Raw genomic sequence first — 22,323 nt, forward strand, 5'->3', positions numbered from 1 at the left:
CATAAAAATCACAAAAATACTAGATAACTGCTTATTTGGATATTTATGTAATCTGCTACTTCCTCTCTTCCTTTCACTCAAAAAGAAACTGGGTATATATGTTGAAAACTTAGCACTTTATTTGTTCAGAGGGAAAAGCATTTGTGCTGCAGGACTCTGTCGTGTCCTTTTGCTTTCTGTGTGTGTCAGCTCCCCATGCCTCCTCTAGTCTTCCCTCTGCATACATGCTGCCCTGCAAGGTGATCGTTTTGGGATTTGTTAGAGGTTATTGGTGTTAAAAAGAAATACATTCCAACAGTACTGGAAATCTTGTCTAGACTGACTCCTCTCAGTTCCACTCCAGGGAAACCATACAGGGTTCTTGGTCACTGTTGGGTCTTGACAGGTGTTTCTTTCCCCTCACCTGCCTTGAACAGAGCGTCGTGACACAGTGCCTTTTCTCTCACTCGGGGAGTGAGCATCTCTCTATTCTGCCTAAACAATGGTATTTTTTTAGTCTGTCATCGTCCTAGTCATTTTAAGGAAGTTGAAGAGCAATTTCCCCCACAGAACAACATAGATTGTAATCCCCTACCTGACAGATACAAAGACAAAAAAAAAAAGAGAACTAGGCCAGACTTGCTGACTTGTCGTAAGCTCTCATGTATCCTGACCTAAAATGTCAAGTATGCTGTTCAGATCAGATCTCTCTTTAATCTGGTTTCGGTAACTCCGCGAGTCTAGGGACAGACACTTTCAGTTCAAATCAGCCCTGAGCAGAGATCTGTCTTCTTTGTCTGTAATTACTGTATTATTTTCTGAAGTCTATTTTAAAGTGTCTTCTAAGAATTTGTAGTTATAATACTCATTAATAATTTAGGTTTGTGTTCTCATCAAATGAGTATTTAGGTATATCATTTAAGGATATTTCTTCCCCTATGTCCAGAAACTATCGTTTTTAAAATATATGCCATCTAGTCCAAAGTCCCCTGTCTTTCACTGCCACTGAACCCCTCCCTTCTTTTGTTTATATTAATTAACGAAAGTTGGAGAAGGAAATGGCACCCCACTCCAGTATTCTTGCCTGGAGGATCCCATGGATGGAGGAGCCTGGTGGGCTACAGTCCATGGGGTCACAAAGAGTCGGACATGACTGAGCAACTTCACTCACTAACAAAAGTAATGTATTTAGTAATATATTTAGTCTTGCATGCAGAGCCATAACTAGGACTATAGAAACAAAAATCAATATGGTGGAGGGGGATGGCAGATAAAAATTTTTCAGAAGTAAGTAATTTGGTAGAACTGTTAATTTTGTGAGCCTGATAAATTCCTAGAGAGGAGACGGAGGCATTGGACTGTTGTGGCTAATGACACCTTGTTCTGACTTCTGACTCACCAATGTAACTTTCTGATTATATTTTGGCTTCCCATGTACATTTGCTTCTAGGGTGAAATATGTTAAAGAGTGAACATGAGGATCTCCTTGATATATTATATTTTTTATTGTAATAAAGTTGACAATCTAGCTGAATTTACAGGACATAAAAAATACAACATATAAGCCTTAAACTGCTCCTATTAATATATGTACCCCAAATAATAGCCTTTTATTAAACCCTGAGATACAGAAAAACTAGCAAACTATCCAGTAACCACTCTCTGAATTACTTCTTTTCCCTAGTTTACAGTATTCATAATGTTTTGAGCCTCTGTTCTGCCCTGTTTTTAGTAAACTTGGTTAAGAACACAGTAAACTTAGCTGTCAGAAAGGGATTGCATGTCTTGTTTTAAATCAGTAGTTCTCAACTATTCGTCCACTTCACACCTGAGCAAGATGCCGTGTTGCCATCAGCAAGAGGGACTCTCTGAGTACTCCTACAGGGTGAAAAGACACAGATACATCTTGGATTTGACCCCTCACCCAACACATACACCATCCCCCACCGTTCTGATCTCTCTTTAACGCCAATTTTGAAATCATTTTCTGTCTAAATCCATCTAAATTCTAAGTCCAAATTTAGATAATTAGGATTTCAGTTCAGTCGCTCAGTTGTGTCTGACTCTGCAGCACGCCAGGCCTCCCTGTCCATCACCAACTCCTGGAGTCCACTCAAACTCATGTCCATTGAGTCAGTGATGCCATCCAACCATCTCATCCTCTGTCATCCCTGTCTCCTCCCACCTTCAATCTTTCCCAGCCTCAGGGTCTTTTCAAGTGAGTCAGCTCTTCTCATCAGGTGGCTAAAGTATTGGAGTTTCAGCGTCAACATCAGTCTTTCTAATGAATATTCAGGACTGATCTCCTTTAGGATGGACTGGTTGGATCTCCTTGCAGTCCAAGGGACTCTCAAGAGTCTTCTCCAACACCACAGTTCAAAAGCATCAATTCTTCGGTGCTCAGCTTTCTTCATAGTCCAACTCTCACATCCATACGTGACTACTGGAAAAACCATAACCTTGACTAGACGGACCTTCATTGGCTAAGTAATGTCTCTGCTTTTTAATGTGCTGTCTAGACTGGTCATAACTTTCCTTCCAAGGAGTAAGTGTCTTTTACTTTCATAGGATTTCACCCACCTGGAAATCAGGTATTAAGCTGCCTGATTTTAAGAGGCCACTTTCTGTGAGCTTAAGAACTTTATTTCTCACTTACCACTTTTACTGTTTCTTGCTTCAGTTCAATCGCTTAGTCATGTCCAACTCTTTGCAACCCCAAGGACTGCAGCACACCAGGCTTATTAATTACCCTTTTACTTTTTCTCCCAGTTCAGTTCTGGGAAAGAAAATTTGATTGTTCAGTAGTTTACACATACAACTGTACATGGCCTTTTGAATAGTGAAAAAGACCTCCATACCCCAGGCTTATCTTCTCCACTACACACAGAAGAAGCACACACAATTTTGTCATAAACCTTAGTGTATCCCTGTATCCAGTTATGGAAGATACACAGTGTGAAATAGCCAGAGGTAGATGCACTTCCCAGTAAAGGATGAGTACTTGTCAGCAGACTTATCCAGGCCCTTGAACATACTTATATTTTCAGTGCTTAAAGGACTAGAAGTAAAGAATTAGGAAACATAATTTCAGACTATGATCTGGCAAAAATTACAACTCTTTAAGCAGGGCTAGCAGTGCGTTTTGGTGTTTTCTTGTATTTAAAGAAAAATCGAGCCAACTTGATTTACAGCTCTTGACTGTTTGGTCACTCAGTCTAAACTGTTGTCTCAAGCTTTCTCTCCCCTTCTGGTTTCCTGGGATTATCTTTTTCTCCTTTTAAGATTAGTTCTCATCCAGACATCGTTCACTCTCTCCCTCTTGGTCTTTTTTCAGTCAAAAAGAACATATTTTGGTCATCAGTGATGTTGCCTTTGCCATCGGTAGTTCTAGAGCAGATACTGAGAGACTACCTGAATCCCTCAGTTCCACGTTCTAGACTCTTAAAATTGTCATTTCAGCTCTCTGCCACATCTCTTGTTTATTTGACCTTTTACCTTAAGAGAACCTAGGCCTGGACCATCAACCATTTATATTAACCGCTGGAATGTTATCCTTTGTAAATTTAAGTGTGGCGGTATTGACAAAGTAGGCAGATTCAGCTCTGTCTAATTTCTGATCTAGAAAAATGTCATTGAGTAAATCATTAAAGATAAGATTGTGAAACAACACATCATTCTTAAACTGCGTTTCAAAGTTTTTATGAATATTATCTTATCCTTCTGCCACGCCCTTAAGAATTAGGCATTGAATTGGGCGTCGAAAGACAAAGTGTTCAAGGTCACACAGGCCATTTCTCAGTAAGTAGAGAAACTCAGCACTAATCCCGGTAGTTGTCCTCTTCTATAGCCCTCCTTTCCATTTACCAGTCCCTAGGATCTCACTGCTCTTTCGTGGTAGTGGTGAAGTGTTTCTGACTGATGAAAAATTGACTTAACTATTAGTGTCCTGTTGATGAACAGAAGAAATGTGAAATCAAGCAAGTGATTTCAAAATCTGTGATGACTTACTGTTATTTTAAAACTCTAATATAGTCAGGTGTGATGGGCATACTATGATGTCAGCTATAATCACTGAACTAATAATAAAACATAGTGCTTCTGCTTAGGTCGGGTTTGCATGAGTAGTCTGTAGGACAAACTCGGCCCTCTCTGATTTCCTTATTTGCTCTTTAAAAAGTAATCAGGGCAAATGCTGTATTTAGGCTCTATTGAAGGCCTGAGACTATGGGAAGAATTGAATAGAAGCAAAGGTAGAGACCAGCTATTTAAAACTCAGGCAAAGCTGGCCAGCATCCATTTCTTTAAAATATGAAAAAAGAATAATAGAATTAAACTTCAGAAAGTTGATGTTAGTTTTTAAAACAAAATAGTTGAGAGATGTGAAAAGAAAACTAAACACAGATTTTATTGAAGAAGTTTCCAGAGAAAGTCAAATAAGGTAGGAAGCTGGGTAATTGAGCAGTGCAGTCAAAAGTAATTTTATTACTGTAGTTGTAAAGTTAGGTATTATAACAGGGCCCATTTAATGACACTTGGACAGAGGTTGGTATTAATGCGAAGGTTCCCAGATTCAGGTGAAGCTCCTGGTGGGCACAGTCCTGTGTCCCTGGTTGCCTACCAGACAGATTCAGAATCTTATAAACATTTCAGCTCAGAAGTCTTCAGACACATAAACCCCTACAGTCAGCAGTTGCCAGCTTTGTTGTTTGTGTTCCTATCTCAGTAAACGGTACTGCTCACAATGAAAACCCAAGAAGCATCCTTGATGCTCCCTTTCCCTCCCCTTCTTTTTTTGCTAAGAGAAAACAGAAAAGCATGAAATGTTACCCCTACCTACCCGCAGGTAGTTTACATCTTCTTGGAAAGCCAAGACAAAGACAAGACTAAGTCAGTAACAGATACAAATTGCGGGGTAAATGCACAAGACCCCTATCATTGCCAGAGAATTTTACGAACCACTGTGGCTTCAAATTTCAGGAAAGGATACAGTCACTCTAGGATGATAGTTTTGAGGTGGCCAAGGATCCCTCCTGCTTCCTCTGGTGACCTGTGGTTTACCAGTACATTGTCCCTAATCCTTTTTCCCAGGAATGTACACACAAAACGACCCTTTGTTGATGTCTCTTTCTCACAAGCAAGGTTGCCATTTACAGTTTTAATGTTTGCTCATCTCCTGAGCATCCCAAACCACTGTTGTAAATGCCTTTTAAGGTTGGGATGGTCTGTGTCCACCTCGCTGATGCTGTTTTTCAGCCTCCACATGCTGTATTGCATTGTTCCAGGTTAGAGTTAAGTGGGTACTAACCATGTGTCTCCAGTATGCCTTAGTTGCGAAGACACCACTTCCACCTGCCATAATGCTGAGAAATAGCTAACACCAACAGGTGGCTGGCTGTCTACTTTGTCCCTGAGGACTAGCCACATTGCCATGGTCATTGCTTCAGAGCTGACTTGGAAGATCTTACATCAGTCAGGGGTAAATAAAATATTAAATCACTATTAATTTATTGAGACATATGGGATAGCAGGAGATCCAAGTTTCACAACCATAAAGGAAGTATCATCTGTAGATTAATCATTATTCAGTTTTTTATTCTCTCTGAGCATCACTTTAGAAGAAAGTGCCTCCTCAGTTTTTTTTGAGAGCACTCTGTACTTTTATTGGGCACACACTCCTTGATTTCAAGAATGTCAAGGCATGTTGTTAACTCCGAACACAAATCCTGCTTCCAGAGAACTGCCTCAGGCATGAAGCAGTTTCAGAAGATTTTCAGACTTTACCATTTATCTCTTCATTCTTTTCTACAATAAGATGCCAAGATATTTCTTAATCCTTCTCATAGATCTTTGTCAACTTTTTCCCCCCTTTCTTGTATTGCTAAAATGTACTTAGGATATATTCTTTGATGCATTGAAAAGGCTGTTAATATCCCACTTATTTGTAGCTACCTGTCTCAGAAATATCAGGAACACATCCAAGAGCCAAAAACAGAAATAAAGGATTCTGAGCAGTTGAAGTTGTCAAGAAATCTTTGTGGTTTACTTACAAAACTCTTCCTCTAGCCTTCATTCAGAGCTTGTTTGTTTTCACGTAAGGTACCAGTCTAGCACTTGAGATTTGGATTCTCAGCTAGTGAGCAGAAGTTTTCAGCTAAAGGTGAAAACGAGACTCTAAACATAGCTGCTCTTTGGAAGCCAGGCAGAAGAAAGATTTTTAATAAAATACAGACTGCCACCTGACTTTTTTGTATTTAAGCAGTAGATTTACCTACTTGAGTGACTCCCAAAGCTATCAATATATTTCAATTCAGCATAATAAAAATAATAGCCAAGCTTCAATATTAGTGTACATGGTAATGACCCTTGAGTCATTAAGAAAGAATAAATTATGTTCAGAGGAAGAGACCATTTTTTAAAGACTTCCACCAAAAATACTTAAAATTTTTAATGTTTTTTGCTTGAAGGATAAACTTTGATTGTCTAGAAAATCCATTTTGTGGGGTTGTAAGAAAGTATTAATGTACATTTCTGGTCTCTGAGTTATTTTCACTGAAGCATGTTTAATGTGATTGGCTAACAATAATGGTAACTGGTATTTGTGTAAACTTTGTAGGTTTTCTTTTGCAACTGTCTTAAGTGGTCGATGGGGCAGGTGCTCTACTAAGCTCTAAAACGGTTCAGTGTTTTGGCCGAAGTCACACAACTAGCACCGGGTAGACTGCTGTCCAGTGTCCCCCAGACTGTATCCTGTAACACATAGTAACAGCAGTTAGTAACACTGGGTGGACCTGGACACTAGGCACCTCCTGGGGGAGTCCTTCAGCAGGGACCTCCTGACTTCCCCGTGAGCTGCCAAGTCTGCAGCTTGCAGGAGGAGTGTGTTAAGTCCCCGTGTATATCTCATTGAGTCCAAGAGTTGAAAATGATTTTGCAGTCACTTACCCAAGGGTGTCACAGGTGTCTCCCCTGCTCTAAAGGAAGAGAGGAGCTTACGTTTTCAGTGAGTAGATGCTCCTACACTATTGAATAAAAAGCATATGGGCCCTGAGAAGCAGTTTTGGACAGAGAATAAAACATAAGTAACACTGATGAATTTCATAATGTAAAAATGGCTCTTTGGAGAATGATCACACTGATTTCTTCTTTCTCTTTGTCTGTCTAGTGAGAACTCAGCAGAGGCAATAGCAGTACATTCTAATCATCAGTCGAAGTCCCCACTGGAGAAGTTTATGGTCAAACTGTGCACACATCATCAGAAGCAGTTCATTCGTGTTCTGAACGATCTGTACACTGAGTCTCAGCCCGGCTCGGAGGACCTGCAGTCTTCTGATTCTGGAGCCATGGACGCCTCCATCTGCGATGCTGGCTGTGCCCAGCTAGGCACCAGACATGCAGAAAAGGATGCTCTGTGTCTCAACATGAAGTCTTCTACTTCTGTAGACTTGCCCATAGACTCTGGAGGCTCCCACAGCCCTCCGCATTTGACAGAGCAGGCCCTAAAGGAGCCTCTGCCTGAGACAAATTCTGTAGATGGACGAGAGAAGACTCTGACTATTGTCCAAAAAGATTCCTCTGAACTTCCAACCACTAAACCTAATTCAATGGATAATTCCACTCTGGGATACCTCACTGCACCGAATTCTTCCTCATTAAACTTCCACCGCATCTCTAAGAACCCAGAGGGGCAGACCACTGAACAGGAGCAAGACACAGATGTGAAAATATGTGAAGATGGTAAAGACCATGTGCAGAGCACAGCTTTAGTAGAAAATCTAATTGCAGTAAAAGCGGCAGCTGAAAATAATGAGGAGAGCAACAGCTGTATTGTTTCTCAAAGAAATTCATTCAAAGCTTTATCAGAAGAGGCTTGGGACTCAGGGTTTATGGGAAATTCACCTAGAACTGCTGACAAAGAGAATGCTTTACAGTGTAGCTCAAAAACACCTTTACGCCAGGACTTAGAGGCATGTGAACAAGATTCAAGGCCAAAGCAAGAGAACCATCTTCACTCCCTAGGAAGAAATAAAATGGGTTACCATTTACAACCCAGTGATAAGAGCCAGTTTGATCATTCCAAAGATGGTTGGTTAGCCCCCAGCCCCATGCCACCTGTACACAAAGCATCGAATGGACACTCACGAACCAAGATGATACCCACCTCCATTAAGACAGCTCGGAAAAGTAAAAGAGCATCAGGGTTGAGGATAAATGATTATGATAACCAGTGTGATGTCGTTTATATCAGCCAGCCAATAACAGAATGCCACTTTGAGAATCAAAGATCGATATTATCTTCTCGGAAAACAGCCAGGAAGAGTACTCGAGGATACTTTTTCAATGGCGATTGTTGTGAGCTGCCAACCGTTCGCACGCTGGCCAAGAATTTGCACTCCCAAGAAAAAGCAAGCTGCTCAACTGTGGCATCAGAGGCAGTGGTCACTCCCAAGCAGACCCTTGTCACGTCAGCACCTCAACCCACAGTAGAAGTAGAGCATCCCAGAGAAGACAAGCCTGAAGAACCTAGTAAAGAAACAACCCCTCTCACGGAAGGAGACAGAGATGCATCACCTGAAAAGGAATCTCAAGAGCCAGAGGTTTGCCTCGTGATGAATAACGTAAACCCAAGTGGCTCCCCCACATCAAAAGAAACGGCAGCCTCCAGCCCAGTGTGGCCCCTCCCTGCTCATCTTCCTGAAGAGAACCCACCAGAAGGCAGCTCCATGGTCTCAGCTCCCACAGGAAGTGAGATGTCTTCCCCTGAACGAGACCAGCAGCCAGCTGAAGTGCTGAGTACAGAGGAGACGAGTGTACCCCAAGTCTGCCCCCTACTTCCCTCCGCAGAGAGCATTTCTGAGGGAGGCAGTGACGATGTTGCCCCCAGGCCTGCTTCGCCTCCTGAAACAGCAGAGAAAGAGGAAAGCCCTCTGTGTTCAGAAAGTCAAAGTCCCTCCGCGGGCTTGGATCCTCCCATGAGCCCAGGAAAGGCCGAGGAAGAGCCAAGTGTCGCTACTGAGGCTGAGACCGAAGATGCTCAGGAGCTAGATACCGACCCACTCTCGAAGGAAAGCAGCACTTTGACAAATGAAAACCCCAGTGAGATTGAGGAAAGTGAGGCAGCAGGTGGTACAGAAAAACTAGAGGGAGAGGACGGTGATGTAAAACATCCTTCAGAAAAAGATGCATGCGATCAAAACACCGAGTCACCTGAAGAGAATCTGGACAAGAAGAAAAAAGGTAGAAAATTCCTGGAGGCCTCCGATAGGTGTCTGCGAAGTCAACTTGCAGATTCTTCCTCTGCCGAGAGGTGCCTAAAAAATCAAAGTTCAGATTCTTCCTCTCTTAGTGCTGACGTCAAGGTTTCTAAGAGTTCTGGTGCAAAACGCTCTAAAAAAGAAGGGTACCCTGTTGGGACAACACCCGAGAGCTTCCCTACTGAAGGCTGCCATACAAAAGCTCCAGAAGACACTGAAAACCCAGTTGTCAACGAAAAGACCCCTGAGAAAGACGCTGAGCAGGAGGTTGAAGCGGGTGGGGTGATCACCAGGCAGACTTTGAAAAACATGCTGGTGAAAGAAGTCAAGGGGGAAGAAGGAAGTCTTTTCCCCAGCAGTGATCCCTTAGCCACAGTTGGCCACCCCCTGCCTGGAGAGAAACTGGAAATCTATGTTCAGTCTAAATTAGGTGAGAACAGTACTCAAGAGCTCTCTGAAAGCATTCCTTGTACTTTCCCAGAACAATCACAGGGGAAGCCAGGACCTGTTCCTGCAAAGGAGACGGAGGAGGCTGTGAATGAAACAGACAGTGCCGACAGCCAGCATAAAGATGGCGATAGTGATGATGTGCCGTCTAGCACGCTGGGATCATCAAGTAGTGGAAATGCTGACACTGCAGTGCCCCCAAAATGGGCCCCGAGGCTTACAAGACTGACCTCCTCCACCTACAATCTAAGACACACTCATTCTTTGGACTCTTTGGATACTATAAAAGTGACTTCCGAAAAGGAAGCAGCACAAGGAAGCCCAATCCCAAAGGAAAAGGCAGCTTCCGAGAGTGGAGATCCCATAGATGAAGGTGATGTGGACACCGTGGTGGACGAGCAGCCCAAGTTTGTGGAATGGTGTGCTGAGGAGGAGAACCAGGAGCTCATTGCCAACTTCAATGCCCAGTACATGAAAGTTCAGAAGGGCTGGATCCAGCTGGAGAAAGAAGCCCAGCCAACACCAAGGGCAAGGAACAAGTCTGATAAGCTGAAGGAGATTTGGAAAAGCAAGAAAAGGTCACGGAAATGTCGGGGTTCACTGGAGGTTCAGAAGTTTTCTCCTGTTCAGATGCTGTTTATGACAAACTTTAAATTGTCTAATGTTTGTAAGTGGTTCTTAGAGACAACTGAAACCCGGTCTCTCGTCATTGTGAAGAAGGTCAATACTCGTCTTCCAGGTGACATCCCACCCGTCAAGCACCCTCTTCAGAAGTACCCTCCTTCCAGCCTGTACCCCAGTTCACTACAGGCCGAACGCTTGAAAAAACACTTGAAGAAATTTCCCGGAGCTACTCCTGCCAAGAACAATTGGAAAACACAGAAGCTCTGGGCTAAATTTCGAGAGAATCCTGACCAAGTGGAGCCAGAGGATGGCAGTGACGTGAGCCTCAGCTCCAGTCCTGAAGAGAGTGTAGAGGAGGCCAAGGAAGGTAGAAGCAGCCATCCTCCCACCAGCTCACCAACCCCAGCCAGTACCCGCATCCTTAGGAAGTACTCCAACATTCGAGGAAAGCTCAGAGCCCAGCAGCGTTTGATCAGGAACGAGAAAGTCGAAAGCCCAGTTGGTCCGGCTGTGGAAAGCAAACAGAGTTGCAAGAGTGTGTGCATCAACCCTCTGATGTCCCCCAAGCTCGCCCTGCAAGTCGGTGCAGATGGGTTTCCCATTAAGCCCAAGAGCCCTGATGCAACGAAGGCAAGGAAAGGGAAGCAGGTGCCTGAGGTCTTGCCAAAAGCCGAGGTTCAGAATAAACGCAGGAGGACAGAAGGCGGCAGCACTCAGGACAGGAAGGACAAAGGGCCTGCAATGAAGGCCAGCAAAGAAAGGCATGTTGATGGGTCCACCAGAATCTCCGCTGCCAAGAAGCCAGCCGCAAGGGACAGAAGCAGCCAGCTGCCCAAAAAGACATCTTCAAAAGAGAATAAAGTGAAGATCCCTAAAAAATCACCTGGAAAGAGCTGCCCGCCCTCCAGGAAAGAAAAAGAGAATGCAAACAAAAGACCTACCCAGCCCTCTGCCTCAGATCCAGTGACAAAATCGGCAAAGCAAAAAGGGGCAGGTGAGTCCTCTTCCAGGCCACAGAAAGCCACAAATAGAAAACAGAGCAGTGGAAAGACTCGGGCCAGACCCTCAACAAAAACCCCAGAGAACAGTGCGGCCCAGAGAAAGCGAAAGCTGAAGGCAAAGCTGGACTCTTCCCACAGCAAACGAAGGCGGTTGGATGCAAAGTGATTCGCAGGGCAGTAGCCCAGAGTTAAAACTGTTCTATTAGAAGTAACCCTTTATTTTGCATTAACTAAATCTGCTTTTATAAGCTTATCAAGCCTTTCAAATCTGCAGTTAATGGAGAACACCACAATTTAAGATGTCAGAAAGTGCGTCTCAGATGGAGAAGGGAACTTGCAGAGTCTTTCTCTGAGGTTGAGTAAGGGAAGTTATATATTATATTCTGGTTGTTCCTTGGGTTTTAAACTTGGAACCAAGCAGTTTTAGTTTTTAAAAGTACAGTGCCTTATTTATCCTTTTTGTTTTTAAATTTACAAAAGCTAAAAAGCTGATCTATGTGATTAAAGGCTTGTATTTTATACTTGACGCACAAGCACTTGTACTGTAGCCAAGAAGACCACCATCATGCACATAAACGTAGCTTTTCCGCAGCCACCCTGCAGTGTCAGTACACGAACAGATGCTCCTCTTTGCAAACCCCCGCAGTGAGCTTCCCTCTGTCTTGTTTGTCTAAACGATATTTGAAAGCTGAACCAAATCATTTTTACAGTATGTGGAGAATGCAGAGGGAATTTATAATTATTATAAAAGATTAACACTTCTGTTACCCCTTTTTAAAAATTCGTATTCGTTGTTGGTCACTCATCTCTGATCTTTTGTCATTTCAGGAAATAGATTCTAAATTCTGTGCCCGTGGGACAAAAGGTTGTCACAAGGTGTTAATGTTGATATATGAGGTCTGAAAATGACTCACATCCCCCAAACTATTTGCATTACTGATTCTTCCCATCCTTTTCATTTTTGATCTTGCACGCTTGCTAGCACACTAATGAGGTTTTCATCCTACTTTGGGAGAAAAAAAAAAAAAGCTAATGTCTTTTTGCTGTAATTTGACAATTGGGGTAAGAGTGACCATTCTAATTATTTTTCTTGTCTTGAGTACTTCTGTATTCAAAGAAAGCCAAAATGTTGTTTTCAGTAATAGGAAACTTTAAAAGAGTGTGTGTGTGTTTGGGGGTATTTGCATGTGGTTATAAAGCCACAAATGCCTCCCATTCCCCCAGTTAAATTCTTCTCCTTGCAGTGTGATAGGCTGTTCATGAGCTGAGTAATTAGCATAGGCCAGATGGCTTAAATGTAGCCTAGGGTCTCTATGAGCATCCCCCAAATCACTATGGCACCAGACTCAGAATTATAAAAAGGTCAGAGCAGCCTTTCAGTTGGAGAAAGTAGCACCAACATCTCATTGTGTGCCCACACACACCCCAGTACCAGGAGCTGATGCTCAGCTGGTATTCCAGTGTGAAATGTATATGTTTTGAATAGATGCCCTTTCTGATGGATTAACATCATACTAGTAGTTAATGCTTATAGAATCACAATGGCCTCTATCACGTCGGGCTCTGTTCCATGGCTCAAAAGCGAGAGCTGCAATATTTGTAACTGATGTTGTTTGAGACCTGAAATGAGTGTATTGGCTTTACCTTGGTGCCTATAACATTGCTCCATTATAACACAGTGTGTACTCGGCATCTCCATTGGGCCGCTCTGCCAATAAGTCTTGGTCGCTAAAGCTTCAGCCAGCTTCTCTGACATGCTCTGTCCCCAAAATAGGCTCGTATGGACAGCTGCTATTCCGTCCTTTTTATTAAAAGATTTTCCATCCCTATTGCTTGAAATCTGTTTGGATAAACCCAGATGTACCTGTTTTCATGCATTAGTTCATTCAGATCATGATAAAACAAGTTTTCTCCCCATTCTGTTAAAATTTTGCTGTATATAATGAAAACTTCTGGGATAGGATTAGAAAGCAGTGTTTGATTCATGGGAAACTGAGCACGGTGTTGATTTTTGCAGATAGTGAAGCTTACTATCTTCAAATAAGCCTTTTTTTTGGCCCCCCTAGTATCTCCTCTATCCCATGAGTCTTTTTTTCTTTTTTGTATCTTTGACCTTGGCCATTCCAGAGCTACCTATATTAATGAAACTGCTGAGAGTGTGTGTGTTGGCAACCTTCCTCAGCATTAAGTTGCACAGAAGCATTAACGTGTTTTAAGTAGGTTCATTTAATCTATGTAAGTGGTTTTAAAGTTTCTTAAAAAATCTTTTCATAGAGTTGTCACTGGATACTGTTTTTGTGGTGACTTTAACAGTGGAGGTTTGCCCACATCAGGTGTGCTGACCCCTGTACGTACGTTCAAGGTGCCCCTTAGCTGCATACAGACGACCTTGTAAGGGTGCTTGGGTTAGGTTAGGGAGAGATGCCAGGCTGGAGGTAGGTGGCACTTTTCCAGTTGCAGGTTATAATCCATTCCATTCCTTTTCTCATTTCTTTTTCATTTTTAAAAGCTTATCACTTCAAGATCATAGCCTTCTCTCCCATTCTAGACAGCATTGGAGAAAAGATATCAATGTGCATCTATTTATTTTATATACCTACCAATGCAATGGCTCATCTTTAAAATCAACTTACACTTTATAACAGACTACATTTAAGTAGACTGGGATTCTACATAAGTAAGACACTTAAAAGTTTAGAATTATATTTGTTGAATCTCACTTTTGCTGATTCAGTTAACTTTACTAATAGAAGAAAGGAAAAAAGTAGACTTGAGGTCCAACTCTGGAAGGCCCATTTACACTTGCAGCAGATGCTGGCAAGCCTGTCTCTCAGACTTTTCCAAGCCTAGACTTGGTTCTGACTCAAGACTCCCCTTGATCTCCCCTCCTTGCCAGACCTCCTTCCTGTAGCCATCGTCCCAGTGTGGCTTGCACCGGATGCAAAGGCAGTCTGTCCCACCTTCTGGATTCCAAATTTAAAAGGAATTCAGCTCCTGGGCCTGTACTCAGAGAAGTGACTTTTGGAGCTGACGTTAATGACCAGAGAACATCAGTATTCCCTCTGAGCTTCTGGGGGAGCTGGAAGACGCCTGGAAAGCAGTCACTAAAGCTCCACCATAGCTCCCCAGATCTGGCCCTCTTTAGGAGGCCCTTTTCCATCTCCCATTTTCTACCCTCTGAGGCTCCCCGAGTTTGGAGGAACCACCTGGAATCTGTGCCCTTGGTCAGGGTCCAGAACCTCACCCCTGGCACTGGCGCAGACATGTTAACGGTCTTGCAGCACAGCAGGAAGGCCATGGACCTTTGTTCTGCTTGTGAGGCTACGTATATACAAATGTTAGTCACGTCGATTAACCTGAAGTTGCTAGTCCCTTGGCTCCCTTTGGTAGGCCAGTTCTGTTGTATCTGCATTTCATTAAAGACTTCTACACAAGCCTTATTTTAAAAATAATCTTGGGCCATGGGTTTCATGCCTCCTTGTTCCTGTGTAGTATAGATGGAAGAGGTGTAGTCAGTCATCACTTCATAAACGTGGTTCTTCTAATGGGGTCCTCTATGCATCACGGGACTGGGCAGGTGAATTCCTCACAGTTCAGATAGGTCATCAGTAAACACATCACTTCATGACAGTCATTTTGAATTGGAGTTTGGACTCTTCTCCCTTGGGATGAAGTCTGTAGTGAGGCCTGAAGCTGTCACTGTCATCTGTGGGCAGCGTGCCTATTGAGCAGTGGGCCTAAGAGCCAAGAAGGAAAGGCCACCGCGCCGCGTGAGCAAGCTGGAGGCGCTGTAGTGGCACCGTCGGTGAGTCTGGCATCTGGTCACTTTCCCTGGGACAGAACTGGAATTTCCCCAGGTGCTGGCAAAGGGTACCCCAACCGCCTGCTCCTTATGGTTTCAGGTCAGCCCATGCAGGCTCTCATTTGGCCTGTAGATGATCCTTCACTGCTCTGCAAACTGTGGGCTGGTCATGCTTTTGTAAATAAAAGTGTATTGGAACACAGCCCTACCCACTCATTTAGGTATTATCAGTGGCTGTATGTATTTACAGCAGAGTTGAGTGTCTGTAGCCGAGACCACATGCACCACAAAGCCTAAAATATTTACTACTTGGATCTTTGAGAAAAAGTTTGTTGACCCATGCTTGAGAGAAGAATCTTTTTTAGGGGGACGGGGGTGGAACTTCGCTGGTTTATCTTCTCCTTTCTTCTGCCTCTTCTTTCTGTCCTCTTCTCCTTCTTCCTTATCTTACCTCAATTTTGTTCCTTTTATATCTTTATTTTTTCTTGCTACAAGAGACATGTTGCCATTGCACATCAAGTACCATCTCCTGAAACCTGAACTGCCTTAGCCTCACATCCTATTAGAATCTCCCATCACCTTTAGCCTCTAGAGTCAGAATCCGTGAGCAAATAGGAATTGGAGTTGTAAAAGCATGTGGCCTGGGCCTCTCCTTTCATTCCGTTTTTATCATAGACTTGACTCTGGCTTCACTTCTTGTTTATTACTAATCAAGTAAGCCAAGATTTTCTTTCTTTCAAAGTTAGTTCAGACTTAGTTAGGTGGATGTTCAGTTTTCTGAACCTTACGTTTAGGTATGAAAAGCCTTTTCACAAAGGGGAAAAAAAAAAGTCCGATCACAAACCCAAATTGTTGTTTATTATATCATAGTTCTGGCCAGCTTCTAGGAAAATGTATTGACACTGATATTTTTTTCAGTCACACACTCTTCTTTCGAAATAATTATATTAAAAGCAAGCCAACAACTGAAAAACAGAAGCTTGAAGTGCTTTAGAAAGAATAATAGAAAATTGGAGCATATTATAACCTGAATGTGACTGAGAAGTTATGGATGATATCTTTAGGTTAAATCCAGTTAACTTCCAAGGTGTTGTCTTCTCCCTCCCCAAAACTCAAGGATCCGTTTCTATGCTTTTTATCAAAATGAAGGATTGATAAAATTTTGTCGGTGGCTCTAAAACAATGACTGTTTCGTATGTTTTGAAACAGATAATTATCATTTGAATTGTTTACCATGAGTTTTTATCTTCTTATGGCTTGATATCCACTGAAATACTGAAATTTTTCCAAGCATGCAGTCATGTCTGTGTCAGGCATACGCAAGGCAGTCCTCACATCCCAGCATTGTGTACTTTGCCCCAGGCTTGCTCCCAAGTCCTTTTCAGGGAAAAAAGAACAAAAAGATTACTGTAGTTAAAACTAGCAGAATTTTGGGAAGCCTGTTGAGACAGCCTTTGATATAGCTCATCCCTTGAAACATGAGAGCCAACTGCTGTCATCTACAGTGGGTGGGCTGGAAGACAAAGGCCTGACCTCCTTCCCTTAAAGATGTTAAGTCATGCGGAGGCAAAACCCCAGAGCCCTCTGATGCTGCTCAGGCCTCGCCATGCTGTACTGAGGACCCAGGGAATCACCTGGGGCACTTTGCAGGCATCCTTGTTCATGCTTTTTTGCCTCTGGTTTGAGCTAAGGCTGTCTCTTCCTTGCAATACCTTCCCTTTGATCCTTTTCCCAGAGCCCTGGTGGTTTACGTCAGTGCTCAGAGGGGCTGACGAGCATGGTGACAGAGGCTTTCACCTGCGTGGGACCATTCCATTTAACACGAAGTGCTCCGTAGGCAAGCCACATGGAAGTAGCTTTTTTCTCATTAAAAAGCTACTCATTTTTTGCTTATTAAAAAAGATCCAACTTGCCCATGGTTGTATAATCCGCCAGAGATTGGAGGAATGCATTAAACAAGGTATAATGGGTTATGTTTTAAAGAAAAAGAGACCCATTTTTAGACCCACTAAAAGTGGCCCACATAGCCTAAAATATAAATTACTTAATACCTGACCCTTTTCGGAAAAGGTTGATCTTGCCCAGTCCTTGCAATATGTCATTCAAGAGCAAATGGTGTGGTCAGTTAGGCACAGATATATTTTTTTCATGTAGTCCAGCACTGCAACATTTCTTTCCTTTTAGATTTTACCATTCCTTGCCTGTTCATCTTAGCACACAGCTGCTATCCCACATTGTTCCTAAATAATGTTCACGTATTAAAGAACACATCTCCCTTTGTGGATTGAATATTTGTTGAATTGTGGACATTCAATCTGATCTACCAGAATACCAAGTTTAAAGTGAAAAGTACAAAGTCTTAAACTAAAAGTACTACGATTGTCTTCATGTTTATGAGTTAAGGTGAACTTGACTCTCATGGAACGACATTCCTCGACAGCAGTGCTCAGCACACACGGATTTACTCATGAGCTCAAGAGCCCAGAGCACAGCCCCTCCCAGCAGGTACGGGCGTGCTGGTTTCGCCCCCAGAAACCATACAGTGTGTTTGTGTACAGTATGTTGGCGAGTTTATCACTTCCCAGGCTTCGGTCGTTACTTGTGAACACACATGGCTGGTCTTTGCCTGTTTGAACCTCATTCCAGATCCCCCATTCTCAACTATCTTAAAAATACCAGCATGTCAATGGCACCTTGTCAGCACACCAGCAGCTTTAGACCGAAGTTCAGGGTTCTCCAGCCTGGCCAGCGAAACCCACTCCTGCCTGGTTAGGCCTAGCTCACCTCATTTTAAGGCCCCACCTTTGGCATCTTGCCTCTTCCCTCTCCTTCTGCCCCCAGCCCCCTTCCAGGAGGCACCTTCTCTAGGAAGCCACCTACCTTTGGAGTGCTTCGCTGAACATGTGTATGTCATATTAGAAGCATTTCATGACTTTTTCTTCTCATGTTTAGCCATTGGGTCCAAATGCTATTCAGCTTATCAACTTTCTCACTCAAGTTGTTTTCTGTAATCTACACTTCATGTCATCTTACAGCAAATGCTGTAGAATTTGGGAGATAGTTTGTGGAAGAGATGCTGTACAAACAAGATTTGCATAATTTTGTATATTTATACTACAGGTAGGGATGAGTTAGAGCCCTATAGCTTAAGGTTGTTAGTTTCACCAGTGATTTTTTCATTCTTAATAGCTCTAGGAGAGTGTGTGACTGATTTCAAATACATATATATAATACATATTTATACACACCACTGTGAAATTTATTTCACTGTGTAAATAGTGGTATTTTCCTGTTCAAATGCTTCTATAGAAAGTATTTATTTTAACAAACAAAAACTGTCAAAAGGGCTTTCCAAAAAAGTGTTCTTTCTAGAAAACCGATCCTCCCCAGCTCCCATGCTCAGCCACTGAACCCCCAAACTACATCATGAAGGCAAAAGGGTGAAACCTTGAAGCCCTCACTGTATTGGGGCAGACACAACTGCATCGGGAACCTGAGCACATTCCCCACTGTCACCCCATCCCAGAACATAGTGGGTCTCCCACGATGGGGTCAGCTGTGCCAGCCATGGCATCGGGACTTGTCTCAAGCCACCCACTCCTTATATACGCAGTTGGCTCATTCTACTGTACATTTCAACAGCCTGTGCAGGGAGATGAACCTTCGTTGTAACCCCAAGGAAATCCAAACCTATACCTGTGGGATATGGAGAGACCACTGGTTGCCTAAAGAAAGCATTAAGATGTATTTTAGTCTTTCTCACCTTCAGGAAAGACACCTGTTCCACTCTCTTAAACCAGGGGAGCTAAGCTTGTTTCCTCCCGTACCTTGACAGTGCTGAGCACCTTAGCTCACAGCCGTCGCCGCCTCCCCCCCCACCCCCTATCTGTCTCACAAGCCTCCACACAGATGTGGGTCAGCCCCACCTATAACCGATGGTACAGGATGAGGCCGTCTGCTCTAAGATGTATGCAGCGTTACTTCTCAGGAGTCCTGATCTGCAATTCAGTCCCCGTAGATGTAACGGAACCGATGCTTTCCCATCGTGTTCCTCCTCCCTGTGCCCCATTCCTGGGCACCCTTGTCTGAGCCACAATTCTCTTTCTGTCCAGCTGGCTGGCTGGCCTGAGAACTGTAGCTCCATGCCTGCAGAGAGCTTGGGACTGGACACAGGGATTCGTGTCATCCATTTGAACCATAATTTGCCTATTTACTTATGGCCTCCCTTTGTCTTTTCTAAACAAATGAGGAAGACACTTGAACAGTAATGCTGGAGAATGTTTTTTCTAAGATACTGTTTGTAAGCAAATCTGATTTTAAGATGAAATGTGAATGGGTAACTAGGTGCCAGGGAATTTAGCACTGAACTAGACAGTTGAATCTTTTTTAACCTTTGCGGGAAAAAGTAAACTTTGCTCTCATCTAAATGTTCACAAGAAATAATGTTGTAAATAGTTTTTTAAAAAATATTTATTACATGTGCTGTATACAGATTCATGTTCTGAGTGATGTTGGTTTGCATTGTAGTATTGTAGAAGAATATATTTTGAGCAGTGGACTTCCTTTCATAACACAGTACACACGTGGAGAAAGAACAAAAATGAGCAGGTTGAGAGCTGTTTGGGGCGTTTGATCTGTAATGTTACATCAAATCCAAGCTTTAATTGCCCCCTCTTCTCATCTGGTTATGGTATATATTATATATATATATATATATATATATACACACACACACATGTATGTACGATAAACTGGTCAGTGGTCAGTCCCCAGAGCAGATTTCCAGGTGTTCTTTCTGATGTGTTGCCCGTAAGCAATAAGACTCTAGGTAATAACATTTATTCCGGGCTCTGCGTTAGCCCTTGTCTCAGAGGATAGGGTGGGGGGTAGAACAGCTCTTGCTAAGACCTCTTGCCTTTGCTGGAGAGGTTGCTGTACTTGAATTTTTGCTTCTGTTTGTCTGCACGCTCCTTCACATTATACACTGCTAGCAATGGATGAGAAATCTGCCAGGACCAGACACCTCAAAAATTGGACGTAGAGACTGAAAAATTACCAATTTTCCATGAATTTTTAGGGTTTACAGAATCTAATTGAGGCAAAGCTCGTTTGGTTATAGCATAAATGTAAGAACTTTTTGCATTAAAAATGTAAATGGTCAATACAAAGTCCCTTGACTATATATCTGACCTACCTTTAAGAGCTAGCCCATTTCCTATATTCCTCTGTGCCTGGGTTTGAGATGTCCAAAGCCCCAGTGCATGTCTGGGGTTAAACCCATTTAGGTTCGTGCAAAGAGGGCAGTTGCTCCTCCAAGTATCCCAGCGTGTCCAGTCCAACAGGTTTCTAAGCTGTTTCGCAACCTCTCCTTGTGACCGTCCTGAACTTTATGAAAAATACCCCACACCCAGATAACCATGAATAGAATAATGTAGTTTTTTAGGCTTTTTGGAATATGTCTTCTCTTTTGTATTTATGATGGTGTTTGGAATTTTTCACTAGTGTTTTTTTAGATCAAAGTGGGTGCATTAGGATAAAACTTTCCATTGCTGCCCCTGAAAGCAAGCAAGAGGAAAGAAATGGACCTATGTGTGTCATTGGGAAGATGACTACTTCTTGTGGTGGGGGGAGGGGGGAGGGAGCATGGTAGATTATGTGGGGGTAAAATAGAATTCCGGCCTGAGGCTCCCCGAGTCTTATTACCTTGTAATAAATAATCCCTTTATTAGCCTCACTTAATCTCAATAGAAGCCTGCTGTTTACCCTCAGGGAACAAGTAGTTTTCAAAATTGAGCTCCTCCAAGGTCATTGGCCAATGCCTGCGTGCAGGCGTGGGTCGTCTTTGTGAACTCATGGCATTATTTTCCCATATGCATTACGATAGTATGAAATTCAACCCCAACCTGTATGAAAAGCACAGCCCAGGGTCCTCCTTTCAGGCTAGAGTTAATGCCTTTGCGAGGCCAGAGCGTTCTAGGAGGCCCATGCAATTTAACTGAAGCTCAGGTGCCGTGTTGGGTTTTTTTTCTTTTTAGGCCACAACCTTCAGAATGAGTTTAGGGCAGGGCTGCTGATCCAGCTGTGGATCCAGGGAGCTCTCAGATGAATCTCTGCCGTTCCTGTAAAGGTCTTTCTGGTTCTTCCCCGTGTCGTCCTTGCCGAGGTCAGTCTCGTAGCTGCTCAGGTGTGATGTCTCGTGAGTTGTAGCCAGCGACCCAGATGCCCAAGGGCGTCTCCAGAGGGCCTCGCTCCTTCCCGGTGCCATGTGTGTGCTCCGGACCTGTGTGAAGATGGTCTTGTCAAAAGTAGTGACATGAGAAATCCTGCAAATGGTAACCTGGTGATCAGCATGTTTCCCTTGGGCCTGGATTTCCACTATGTTAGTGAGTGTAGGAAAATACTGTGTCTGTTATGGATGAAAATTCAATGTATGCTGTGAATTTGTTGGTTTGAAACATTGAAAAATTTTCATTAGACAATGTTTACATACCTCACCTGAAGAACCTTTGAGAGTGTATATATGAAATTTAAAATATATTAAGTTGCTTTAAAAACAATATGTATAGCTATAAAAGTTGGAGTTATTTTAACTTTGAATATGTACCAAGTCTCAAATATTGAAATCTTGTGGACTCTGTGCTTCTGTGTTTTGCTTTCCTTTTAGACTGTGTAGGAAACTGTGTTCTTGTTACTGGTAAAGGGGCCCTCAGTGAAATCCAAGCTTGGAAGAATTTCCTAGGTTGTTTCAGATTTTCTTGTTTGGTTTTGAGGGATGGGGTATGGAGCTGGAGGCTGTGTGGGAGGGATTTCTCTAACATTGACATCTATTCCATGAGCTTTTCCTAGGCGCTTATTTTATTGCAGTGTATTAAACTTCTTTGATATTAAAATGTGTTTGTGTAGTTCCTGGAGAGGGTGCAGAACACACGGAAACCCGGTGTTCAACTCGTAGTCTGTGGCAAATTTGTTAAGTTGCCAGAGGGAACTAAAAAGCAATACTTCCTGGGACGTCTCTCATGGTCCAGTGGTTAAGACTTCCGCTTTCCAATGCAGGGAGTGCAGATTTGATCCCTGGTCCGGAAGCTGAGATCCCACATGCCTCACAAGCAAGAAACCAAAACATAGAGTAGAAACAATATTGTAACAAATTCAATAAAGACGATAAAAATGATCCACATTTAAAAAATTTTTAAACAAACAGCTCCAGAATACTTAATAT

General features: G+C 42.9%; 1 protein-coding gene across 15 annotated transcripts in view; it reads left to right on the plus strand.

Moving 5' to 3' along the window:
• The window catches only part of LCOR (ligand dependent nuclear receptor corepressor), a 133,971-nt gene extending 111,977 nt beyond the window's left edge, over window positions 1-21,994 (plus strand). For all 15 annotated transcript variants that reach the window (XM_044935039.2, XM_044935040.2, XM_044935047.2 and 12 more), the window contains one exon: window positions 7,142-21,994. In XM_044935039.2, coding sequence (XP_044790974.1) covers window positions 7,142-11,468 — 4,327 coding nt within the window. In that variant the 3' untranslated portion in view covers window positions 11,469-21,994. The remainder of the gene's footprint in view (window positions 1-7,141) is intronic.
• Window positions 21,995-22,323: the final 329 nt, after the last annotated feature.

This window comes from Bubalus bubalis, chromosome 23 (assembly GCF_019923935.1).
Source record: "Bubalus bubalis isolate 160015118507 breed Murrah chromosome 23, NDDB_SH_1, whole genome shotgun sequence".
Classification (NCBI taxonomy): domain Eukaryota; kingdom Metazoa; phylum Chordata; class Mammalia; order Artiodactyla; family Bovidae; genus Bubalus; species Bubalus bubalis.